At 45.6% G+C, this 12495-nt stretch overlaps 1 protein-coding gene across 3 annotated transcripts; it reads left to right on the top strand.

Moving 5' to 3' along the window:
* Positions 1-703: 703 nt before the first annotated feature.
* On the top strand, positions 704-5160 carry LOC123449725 (protein NPGR2-like). 3 transcript variants are annotated; one of them, XM_045127047.1, is made up of 7 exons: positions 704-1023; positions 1302-1387; positions 1469-1698; positions 2335-2575; positions 2683-3899; positions 4326-4476; positions 4635-5160. In XM_045127047.1, the coding sequence occupies exons 3-7, from the start codon at positions 1498-1500 to the stop codon at positions 4955-4957; spliced, it is 2133 nt and encodes a 710-aa protein (XP_044982982.1). In that variant the 5' UTR covers positions 704-1023; positions 1302-1387; positions 1469-1497; the 3' UTR covers positions 4958-5160. The 3 variants fall into 3 exon arrangements, with proteins under 3 accessions (XP_044982982.1, XP_044982980.1, XP_044982981.1); XM_045127045.1 differs by lacking the exon at positions 1302-1387; XM_045127046.1 differs by having other exon boundaries at positions 1302-1698.
* The last annotated feature ends 7335 nt before the right edge of the window (positions 5161-12495 follow it).

Genomic DNA, 12495 nt, shown 5'->3' with positions numbered 1-12495 from the left:
TACATGGTCATTGTTGCATCATCAAGTCCCACATTTATCAAATATTTTGGTATAGATAGCTTCGTTAATCTCCGGTCTTCATGATTTAGTCTTCGATGAATGATGTATGAATATGGGTGTGTTCGCCATTTGATCATGTGGCTACATGACTTGCTATACCATGAGAACAAGGTGTCACTCCATTGGCCAGGTCCGCAAGGAGGGCAACTAGCCTACCCGCGTTTGAGCGTTGACCCATGTATCTCCTTTTCTCAACCATGTCTCTTCGTTTCTAAATACAAGACATTTTAGAAATTTAACTATAAACTACATACAGGACAAAATGAGTGAATCTACATTCTATAATATGTCTATATGCATCCGTATGTAGTTTATAGTGAATCTCTAAAAGGTCTTATATTTAAGAAAACAAGAGGATTAGAAGTTTGTTGTATCAGGTTTCCGTCAGTTTATTTTCTGTAAACTGATTAATTCACCTCTTCTTAATGCAAAGGCAGTGCTCTTGCTGATTTCTAAAAACACACACACAAATGTAGTCTATACATTTCTAGGATAAATATTTCCAGATCAAAGGGAGTAGAACACATTATACTAAACACAGTAATATTCTGAAACAACAAGGGCCTACCTATAAACATTCTCCCTTCGACTTTTAGGCAGCCCGTTGTTGCGGCCCACCCCCCCGGAAAGTTCCGCAAATTCCCGTTCCGTGGGGACAGCGGCCGAACACCAAACAGGTACTGCTGCCAGTACTAAACAAACTTCGAGTGGCCAACAAGGATCCCAGGAAAAATTCCGGATTGCTGGCTCCATCGCGGCGCTTCTTGGATTTGGCTCCGGGAATCCGGAGCGCCCCTGCCTCGCCTCGACCGGATCGCCTCCGCGGACCTCCCCCGACCCCCCCGGCTCACCCGGCCCCGTCCGATCTCGGGCCGAATTGGCGTTCCTGGCGATCGGGGCGGCGGCGGGACCGGGTTCCTGGTGGTTGCCTGCGGGGAATCGCGTCTTCCTCGTCTGGCCGAGGTGAGCGAGTTCTTCGATCGGTTAGTTTGGTACAACTGTTAGCTCTTAGCGGCGGGGCTTCTCTGTGGAACTCCCCCCCCCCCCCCCCCCCCCGTGTTTTTTCAGGAGCGAATTTCATTGTCTTTTTTATCGGGAGTTCAGGAGCATGTGCTAAATTTCGAGCCTTTCTTTCGAACCTCCGTGGATGATGTTGTGTTTTAGTTTGTACAGACGAAACGGAACTGACGCTCTCTCCATGTTTAATTAATCTTTCTGCTGAGAATAACACCCTGCTGTAGGTAACTGTGATGGCCAATTCCCAGAGCATAGCATCAAAATTGTGCTGTTTTTAGTCGTGCCATGCACATGCCAGTAGTTCGTCTAGGTTCGTTTGCTCGAATAGCACCAAGCTGTGCAATGCCATGGTTGCCAGTGATTAAATCAAACATTGCGGCTCTTAATATAGGAAATGTGCGAGAAAGGGTCTGATGGGGCATGATGGAGGGCAGGAAAGAGAGGGGGAGATCTCCTAGCGTGTTTCGGCGGATGGCGATGCAGTGCCTCTGCTCCGGGGAGCAGGCCAATCTGGTGGACGAGCTCAACCCATCAAATGGCGAAATCGAGTTGTATGCCAAAAATAATGGTCTTCAAGAAGCCGAGTTGTCTCTCCAGGAGGGTGGTTCCCTCAACTATGAGGTTGGTGCTTCATCTTGTTACGTAAATCTCCTAATGACCAACAGTGTTTTTTGTTGGATCTGCCAACTGTTTTCTATCATGGTTTCTTTGTATGTTTGCTTCATGCCAGACGGTACTGGTGCAACCAAAGTCCTTGAGCTGTTTCTTGGACTATTTCATTATTAACGATTGTCTATTTCTTTCTCTAGAAGAGGGAAAAAAACTTTGTCTTATATTCTGCTGCATAATGTGTCAAAAAGATCTGCATTTGACAGCTCGTACATGTTTTCTGAAATTATGCACCTCTGCCTGCCATTTCTCTTCATCATAATTTTAGATTGAATTTCATGCTAGTTTGTAGTCCCTCCGTAAACAAATATATATAAGAGCGTTTAGATCACTAACATCATATTAATCACAACACAGTACATACTCTGAATTTCTGCATCTCGTGTGCTGTAGTAAATCAGTCTGTAATTTATACCACACCAGTCTGCAGTTTTATGTTGTTGGTATGCTCGACTTCTCAACTGCTTTCACATGTGTAAGAAAGTTGTCTTTCCTTACTGATTGTAAGTATGATAGCCGTCCCAAAGGGTGCTCCATACTCATTTATTTCATACTAGTTCATAAGCATAATTATCAATAACTTTTCAGGAAGCAAGAGCATTGCTAGCAAGAGTGGAGTACCAACGGGGGCATGTTGAAGAAGCACTTCGTGTGCTTGATGGGATAAATATGCCCGAATTAATTCCTACGGTGAAAATGTCCATCAGTAGACTAGCAAGGGCGGATCCACATTCCAGTTATCCGCCAATGTCCTTGCATACTGTTAATCTAGTAATGGAGACCATATATCTCAAAACTATAGCACTTCGCGATCTTGGGAAGTTCAGAGGTAAAACCCCACCTATTTATATTTTGTCTGGATGCCCATCATTCGATCATTTTCTCATTTCTGTGTTACTCTTTCAAACATTACCCCAATTTGATTTCGTTTTGCAGAAGCTGCACAGGAGTGCAGTACGATATTGGAAGTTGTAGAATCGGCACTGCCAAAGGGTTTACCACCCAACTTTGGAGTTGGTAGTAACTTGAATGCAACAGTATGCAGTGCCATTGAGTTGCTTCCTGAGCTATGGAAATTAGGGGATTTCCCTCCTGAAGCTCTCTCTTCATATAGGAGGGCTCTTCTTAGTAACTGGAATCTCGATGCAAAGGCCATTGGTAGAATACAAAAGGAGTTTGCTATTTTTCTCCTATACAGTGGCTGTGAGGCCTGCACTCCACCTCTTCGATCCCAATTGGATGGTTCATTTGTACCTCGGAATAATCTGGAAGAAGCTATTCTTCTTTTGATGATTTTATTGATGAAATTCAACCTTAGGAGGCTTGAGAGAGACCCAACTGTGATGCATCATCTGACTTTTGCATTGTCCATGTCAGGACGGTTAAAACCTCTAGCCGGTCAGTTTGAAAAACTATTGCCTGGTGTGTTACCCAGCAGAGAGTGGTTGTACAACGTTGCATTGTGTTACCTGGCAGATGAAGATGATCAAAGTGCCCTCAATCTGCTCAAAATGATACTAAAATTTGGAGAGGACTCCAGTTGTCTCAAGGAACTTCTTCTAACGTCAAAAATTTGTAGCAAGAACGGTGCACATGCTGAAGAAGGTGCATCCTATGCACGCAGAGCCCTTGCTTGTCTTGATGGAGGTTGTGACCAGTTAGAGGTTGTCGCGGACCTTCTACTTGGCATTTCCCTCTCTCGTCACGCTAGATATGCTTCGAGTGGTACAGAGAGAGCTTCTCAGCAGCGTGAAGCACTGAAGGTGCTTGGTGTTGCTGAAAAGAAGATGAAAGACAAAGATTTCAGGGTACTGTACAATCTGAGCCTTGAAAATGCTGAGCAGAGGAAACTAGACGCAGCAGCTCTTTATGCAAAGAAGTTACTGAAATTGGAGAATGGTTCAGAATTAAGGAGTTGGCTCCTTGTAGCCCGCATCACGAGTGCTCAAAAACGGTTTGAAGATGCTGAATCTATTGTAGATGCTGCCCTTGATCAGACTGCAAAGTGGTGCCAAGGAGATCTGTTGCAAACCAAAGCCAAAATTCAGGCTGCAAACGGCCAATTTAAGAAGGCAGTCGAGACTTATACCCAGCTTCTTGCTGTCATCGAACTTAGGAAGAAAAATTTCAACTCTGGGATTTTTGTATTACAGGTACGCACCTGATAAAAATCGACTTTGTTGTTTTTCCTAAAGAGACTGTTGTGCTTGGTATTTTCACAGTATTATCTTTTATTGCTGTACTGTATCTATTTGCATATTTGCATATATGATGACAAACTGAAAACAGAAATCTGTATCTGTTAGATCAATAACCTTCTACAGCTTTACTATAAGAAAAGGCCTGCCGGAACAGTTTTTATCACATCTTTGATTAATGACAGCTAGTATGACAAGTATCTTACATGATTTTTAAGCATATACATTCAGTTGACAGAATAAATTGCAATGCCCATGTTGGGAATATTGCTTTTGAATAAAAGGGGAGAGCATTGTTCTGTTTGCCACTTACAGTTATGGGATTCCATTAGAAAAATAAGTGAGAAGAATTATCTGATAGAGCTGTTCAACTTTTCGCAGGGCACAAAGGATGATGGAAGCATGGAAACAGATGCATGGTACAATCTGGCCCTTCTGTACCTAAGCCTGTCACAGTGGAGGGATACAGAGCTTTGCATATCAAAAATAAAAGCCATCAGTGCATATTCTCCCTTGGCCTATCATGCTACAGGTGCTTCATATTCTTCTTACCACCAACTTCCCCATTCTCAAGAATCCTTGCACCGTGTTGACACAATTTTTTTTCAATAGTTCACAAGCGGACAACGATTCTTCACCGTGAAGGAAAAAACCATTCTTGATATTTATTACGATGTTTTATCCATGCAGGAAAACTACTTGAAGCAAGAGGGTTTCTAAAGGAGGCTCTTGGAGCATACTCCAAAGCATTAGGTCTCGACCCTAAGCACACACCGAGTTTGATATCTGCGGCGGTTGCTCTTCGACAGCTTGGTGGGAGGCCCTTGCCTGCCGCAAGGTGCCTCCTGACTGATGCGCTGAAGCTGGACAGAACAAACCATGTCGCATGGTTTAACCTCGGCCTAACTTACGAAGATGAAGAGGGCAGTTCATCAGCGGCACTTGAAGCTGCCGAATGTTTTCAGGCGGCTGCCCTTCTCGAAGAAACTTCCCCGGCTGAACCTTTCAGATGACATCGCATCCATACTTTCATAGGGAATAATCAAACTGTGAGCAATTGTAGGTCTAATATATAGGATGAATAGTGGATTTGTAGAAAAGAAATATACACGGTACAGGAAATAGTAAAAATACAAACACATGTATATCATCATAATTGCGTTGATTTTACCAGCATGTTGAAATTATATATATAGCATGACACGCTTCCCTGTCAGCTCTACTTTTTGCTATGTGATTTGGCTGCAATTTTGAAAGAGCACGCCTGAAACGTTGTAAATGTCACTTCACTATCAAGTACATTTTGAGCAGCACAGAATGCAGCTATTTTTTTTTAAAATATTGCATTTTTATTGTTTTTGAAAAATATTGTGCCGTTTGATTTTTTTTCCAAAAATATAATGGCCTCGGCCTGACCGTACCCGATTGGCTCGGCCTAGCCGTAGCCGAGTGCCACCAGTCGGCCTTGGCGTGGCCAATTAGCCACCGGTCGGCCACGTGGTAGCCCATAATTGGCCGGGCCATGTCGCTCGCACCCACTCGGCTTGGAGGGTGGCCGATAGGCCTTTCGGCCTTGGCGAGGCCGATAGGTGGTCGATCTGAGCCAACCCTCCGTCTCCTTCTTCCTCCTCCTCCTTATCTCTTTCTTTCTCCTCTCCCCATCCGAAAACTCCCCCATCTTTACACTAAATCCTAACCGTTATTTGTCACATTTTCCACCGTAGTTGTATTGTCTAGGGTTAGGGCAGCCAAGCCATCCGTCTTCTCGCGATGGGTAGTTCGTGGTGGTTGTATTGATCATTTTTTTGGTGGTGGAGGTTGAGGTGGATGTGGAGGTGGTGGTGGTTGAGGTTGAGGTTGAGGTGGAGGTGGTGAAGGTTGAGGTGGAGGTGGAGGTGGTGGTGGTGGGGGTGGTGGTGGAGTGTGGGTGAAGTTTGTGGTTCTGTGGTGGAGTTGGAGGTGGTGGTGTTCGTCATTCGTCATTCGTCGTTCATCGTTTCTTCGCACGCTTTAAGGGTAAAATTCAACATTTGTTCCCGTAGCGTAGTTTAATAATTTTGGTGCTCTGGTATATTTGGGAAATATATTTAGGTCTTCTAATTTATAGTTGATTCGGAAAATGTCAATTAAGCTGTTTAATTAATTTTAGCTGCTTCGATAGATTTGAAAAATATATTTAGGTCTTCTAATTTTTAGTTGATTCGGAAAATGTCAGTTAAGTTGTTTAATTATTTTTAGTTGCTCCGGTAGATTTGGGAAATTTATTTAGGTCTTTCCATTTTTAGTTGATTCGACAAAAAATTAGGTTTGTCCTTCTTTTAAAATTTGTCGTTGTTGAATAATTTTTTAGGACAACAGAAATGTATGATTTAGTGATGTTAGGTTTTCACTATGGTTCTGATAGTGTTCAAACAAATGAGATGGGAACTGATCTTAGTGAATTTCAGTATATTGAGGTGCCAGTGACTTCCCCTGAAACACGGGAAGTAGTCGCCGTGAAGCGATCGGGGTCTAGACAACAACAATATGAGGCCATGCACGGCCGGGTAGCCGCGCTCTAGCACGTCTCCATGATCCCCGTCGCCGCCTATTCCATACGTACGCCACGCCATAGCGTCAGGTCCGGTGACGCAAACACGTCAACTGTGGGCTTGCACAGCTGACGGTGCCGGATGCGGGATACTATGGGCATGGGGCTGAGCGATACGGCAACGGCGTGCGCATGCACCGGCGTAGCAAGTGCAAGGCTCGAACCCGGAGTTCTCAGGTTAAGGCCCTGTTTGGTTCCAAATAAGTCACCAACTTATAAGTTGAAAAGTGCAAAAAGTGACTTATTTTGCCAAACAGACCAAACTTATAAGTCACCCCAACTTATAAGTCATAAGTTGCTCCACCCCAACTTAAAACTTATAAGTCACCCACTTTTGCATGGAAAGGTGACTTATAAGTCAGATGACAACCAAACAGGCGTGCCTTATAAGTCACTGGTTTTAAGTCACCTGACTTATTGAAACCAATCAGGGCCTAAATATTTAGCGCTTGTTGACAGGCTCGCCAATACAAGGAAAACTGAAACGGAGCCCCCCGTCGCCTCCTGTGGGCGATCCGCGCCCAAAACTCCCCCCTTGCCGTCTCCCTCCCCCGCCGCCGAGCAAAGCCCGCGTGGCTTCGGCGGTGGTCCTATCCCTCGCGTGCAGCTCGGGCGGTGCGGGGCGATCGTCTGCAAGCATGGTGGGGATGACACGAAGAGCGGGCGGATGCGCGCGGCAACGAGCAAGGAGGAGGGAGGCTGGGCGTAGCGAGCGGGCGCCAGCGAACGTGACGGGCGCCCGCGGCGCCCGGGTGCGCATGGCTGCAGGGTTACGTGGCGAGCGGTGGCTTCGTCTTGGAGTGTCGACCAGATCCACGGCCAGATCCAGGGGGGTTGTGTGAGCATGGAGTTCAGGCTCCGCTCCTGCTCGGATCAGTGGCGTGTCGATCGCGGGAGGCGAGCGTGGAGTGACGACATTCACGGATCTGGCGCGTAGGAGGCATACTGGGCAGGGGCCCAAGGCAGCCCGGATATGGCGTGTGGTGACCGCGGCCATTTCGCGAGCGCGGCCGGCGGTGGCCGTTCGGCAAGGTCACGGCGGTTGTTGTGGTGGTCGTGGCGCGGCGGATTGGCTGCTTGGTAGGTCGTCCGTGGCCGGCGGCCTGGGAGGGGCACTACCGACTGCTGGTGGTGCCCGGATCCCGCTTGCTGCAACAGGGAGTGTTGGAATTATGCCCTAGAGGCAATAATAAATATAGTTATTATTATAATTCCTGTATCAAGATAATCGTTTATTAGCCATGCTATAATTGTATTGAATGAAGACTCATTTACATGTGTGGATACATAGACAAAACACTGTCCCTAGCAAGCCTCTAGTTTGCTAGCCAGTTGATCAAAGATAGTCAGTGTCTTCTGATTATGAACAAGGTGTTGTTGCTTGATAACTGGATCACGTCATTAGGAGAATCACGTGATGGACTAGACCCAAACTAATAGACGTAGCATGTTGATCGTGTCATTTTGTTGCTACTGTTTTCTGCGTGTCAAGTATTTGTTCCTATGACCATGAGACCATATAACTCACTAACACCGGAGGAATACTTTGTGTGTATCAAACGTCGCAACGTAACTGGGTGACTATAAAGATGCTCTACAGGTATCTCTGAAGGTGTTCGTTGAGTTAGTATGGATCAAGACTGAGATTTGTCACTCCGTGTGACGGAGAGGTATCTCGGGGCCCACTCGGTAATACAACATCACACACAAGCCTTGCAAGCAATGTAACTTAGTGTAAGTTGCGGGATCTTGTATTACGGAACGAGTAAAGAGACTTGCCGGTAAACGAGATTGAAATAGGTATGCGGATACTGACGATCGAATCTCGGGCAAGTAACATACCGAAGGACAAAGGGAATGACATACGGGATTATACGAATCCTTGGCACTGAGGTTCAAACGATAAGATCTTCGTAGAATATGTAGGATCCAATATGGGCATCCAGGTCCCGCTATTGGATATATAGGATGACCTCATTTGATTACCGGAAGGTTTTCGAAGTTACCGGGAATGTACCGGGAATGACGAATGGGTTCCGGGGGGGGGGGGGGGGGCAACCCACCCCGGGGAAGCCCATAGGCCTTGAGGGTGGCGCACCAGCCCTTAGTGGGCTGGTGGGACAGCCCAAAAGGGCCCTATGCGCATTGGAAGAAAAATCAAAGAGAAAAGAACAAAAAAGGAGGAGGTGGGAAAGGAAAGAAGGACTCCACCCACCAAACCAAGTAGGACTCGGTCTGGGGGGAGTCCTTCCCCCCTTTGGCTCGGCCGACCCCCTTGGGGCTCCTTGAGCCCCAAGGCAAGGTCCCCCCTCTCCCACCTATATATACGGAGGTTTTAGGGCTGATTTGAGACGACTTTTCCACGGCAGCCCGACCACATACCTCCATGGTTTTTCCTCTAGATCGCATTTCTGCGGAGCTCTGCTGAGACGAGATCATCACCAACCTCCGGAGCGCTGTCATGTTGCCGGAGAACTCTTCTACCTCTCCGTCTCTCTTGCTGGATCAAGAAGGCCGAGATCATCGTCGAGCTGTACGTGTGCTGAACGCGGAGGTGCCGTCCGTTCGGCACTAGATCGTGGGACTGATCGCGGGATAGTTCGCGGGGCGGATCGAGGGACGTGAGGACGTTCCACTACATCAACCGCGTTCACTAACGCTTCTGCTGTACGGTCTACAAGGGTACGTAGATCACTCATCCCCTCTCATAGATGGACATCATCATGATAGGTCTTCATGCGCGTAGGAAATTTTTTGTTTCCCATGCGACGTTCCCCAACAGTGGCATCATGAGCTAGGTTCATGCGTAGATGTCTTCTCGAGTAGAACACAAAAGTTTTTGTGGGCGGTGATGTGCGTTTTGCTGCCCTCCTTAGTCTTTTCTTGATTCCGCGGTATTGTTGGATTGAAGCGGCTTGGACCGACATTACTCGTACGCTTACGAGAGACTGGTTTCATCGCTACGAGTAACCCCGTTGCTCAAAGATGACTGGCAAGTGTCGGTTTCTCCAACTTTAGTTGAATCGGATTTGACCGAGAAGGTCCTTGGATGAGGTTAAATAGCAACTCATGTATCTCCGTTGTGGTGTTTGCGTAAGTAAGATGCGATCCTACTAGATACCCATGGTCACCACATAAAACATGCAACAACAAAATTAGAGGACGTCTAACTTGTTTTTGCAGGGTATGCTTGTGATGTGATATGGCCAACGATGTGATGTGATATATTGGATGTATGAGATGATCATGTTGTAATAGATAATATCGACTTGCACGTCGATGGTACGGCAACCGGCAGGAGCCATAGGGTTGTCTTTATACTAATGTTTGTGCTTGCAGATGCGTTTACTATTTTGCTAGAATGTAGCTTTAGTAGTAATAGCATGAGTAGCACGACAACCCCGATGGCGACACGTTGATGGAGATCATGGTGTGGCGCCGGTGACAAGAAGATCGTGTCGGTGCTTTGGTGATGGAGATCAAGAAGCACGTGATGATGGCCATATCATGTCACTTATGAATTGCATGTGATGTTAATCCTTTTATGCACCTTATTTTGCTTAGAACGATGGTAGCATTATGAGGTGATCTCTCACTAAAATTTCAAGACGAAATTGTGTTCTCCCCGACTGTGCACCGTTGCTATAGTTCGTCGTTTTGAGACACCACGTGATGATCGGGTGTGATAGACTCAACGTTCACATACAACGGGTGCAAAACAGTTGCGCATGCGGAACACTCGGATTAAGCTTGACGAGCCTAGCATGTGCAGACATGGCCTCGGAACACATGAGACCGAAAGGTCGATCATGAATCATATAGATGATATGATTAGCATAGGGATATTTACCATTGAAACTATACTCAACTCACGTGATGATCGGACTTGAGCTAGTGTAAGTGGATCATGAACCACTCAAATGACTAGAGAGATGTACTTTTTGAGTGGGAGTTTAGCGAATAATTTGATTAAGTTAAACTCTAATTATCTTGAACATAGTCTAAGTCCACTTTGAATATATTTGTGTTGTAGATCATGGCTCACGCGACAGTCACCCTGAATTTTAATACGTTCCTAGAGAAAGCTAAGTTGAAAGATGATGGAAGCAACTTTGTAGACTGGGCTCGTAATCTTAAGCTAATCTTACAAGCTGGGAAGAAGGATTATGTCCTTAATGCTGTGCCAGGAGATGAACCACCCGCTACGGCTGACCAGGATGTTAAGAACGCTTGGTTAGCACGTAAAGAGGACTACTCAATAGTTCAATGTGCAGTCTTGTATGGCTTAGAACCGGGACTTCAATGTCGCTTTGAGCGTCATGGAGCATTTGAGATGTTCCAGGAGTTGAAGTTTATCTTTCAGAAGAATGCCCGGATCGAGAGGTATGAGACCTCCGATAAATTCTATGCTTGCAAGATGGAGGAGAACTCGTCTGTCAGTGAACATGTGCTCAAAATGTCTCGATACTCAAACCGTCTAGCTGAGCTGGGGATTGAACTCCCGCAAGAGGCTATCACTGACAGAATCCTTCAATTACTGCCGCCAAGCTATAAAGGCTTTGTGTTGAACTACAACATGCAAGGGATGAACAAGTCACCCGGCGAGTTGTTTGCGATGCTAAAAGTCGCAGAGTCTGAACTCCGTAAAGAGCATCAAGTGTTGATGGTGAATAAGACCACTAGTCTCAAGAGAAACGACAAAGGCAAGAAGGGTAATTCAAAGAAGAGCGGCAAGCCTGTTGCCAATCCGACGAAGAAACCCAAAGCTGGACCTAAGCCTGAAACAGAGTGTTACTATTGCAAGGGTATGGGTCACTGGAAGCGCAATTGCCCCAAGTATCTGGCAGATAAGAAGGCGGCCAAAGAAAAATCAGGTATATTTGATATACATGTTATTGATGTGTACTTAACCGGCTCTCGTAGTAGTGCCTGGGTATTCGATACCGGTTCTGTTGCTCATATTTGCAACTCGAAACAGGAACTACGGAATAGACGAAGGCTGGCGAAAGATGAAGTGACGATGCGCGTAGGAAATGGTTCCAAGGTTGATGCAATCGCCGTCGGCACAGTTTCACTTCAGTTACCATCAGGATTAGTTATGAACTTGAATCATTGTTATTTAGTGCCTTCGTTGAGCATGAACATTATATCTGGATCTTGTTTATTGCGAGACGGTTACTCTTTTAAGTCAGAGAATAATAATTGTTCTATTTCTATGAGTAACATCTTTTATGGTCATGCACCCAATGTGAGAGGATTGTTCATATTAAATCTTGATAGCAATACACACATACATAACATTGAGACCAAAAGAGTTAGAGTTAACAATGATAGCGCCATATTTTTGTGGCACTGCCGCTTAGGTCATATTGGTGTAAAGCGCATGAAGAAACTCCATGCCGATGGACTTTTGGAGTCACTTGACTTTGATTCACTTGACACGTGCGAACCATGCCTCATGGGCAAGATGACTAAAACTCCGTTCTCCGGAACAATGGAGCATGCAAGTGACTTGTTGGAAATCATACATACCGATGTGTGTGGTCCGATCAGCGTAGAGGCACACGGCGGATATCGTTATTTTCTCACCTTCACTGACGATTTGAGTAGATATGGTTATGTCTACTTAATGAAGCACAAGTCTGAAACATTTGAAAAGTTCAAGCAATTTCAGAGTGAAGTTAAAAATCATCGTAACAAGAAGATCAAGTTCCTACGGTCTGATCGTGGGGGTGAATATCTGAGTTTCGAGTTTGGTGCCCACTTAAGACAATGTGGAATTGTTTCACATTTAACACCACCTGGAACACCACAGCGTAATGGTGTGTCCGAACGTCGTAATCGTACTTTATTAGAGATGGTGCGATCTATGATGTCTCTTACCGATTTGCTGTTATCGTTTTGGGGTTATGCATTTGAAACAGCTGCATTCACTTTAAATAGGGCACCATCAAAATCCGT

This window comes from Hordeum vulgare, chromosome 4H (genome assembly GCF_904849725.1).
Source record: "Hordeum vulgare subsp. vulgare chromosome 4H, MorexV3_pseudomolecules_assembly, whole genome shotgun sequence".
Classification (NCBI taxonomy): Eukaryota; Viridiplantae; Streptophyta; class Magnoliopsida; order Poales; family Poaceae; genus Hordeum; species Hordeum vulgare.
This window is presented reverse-complemented; position numbering and strand designations above follow the sequence as displayed.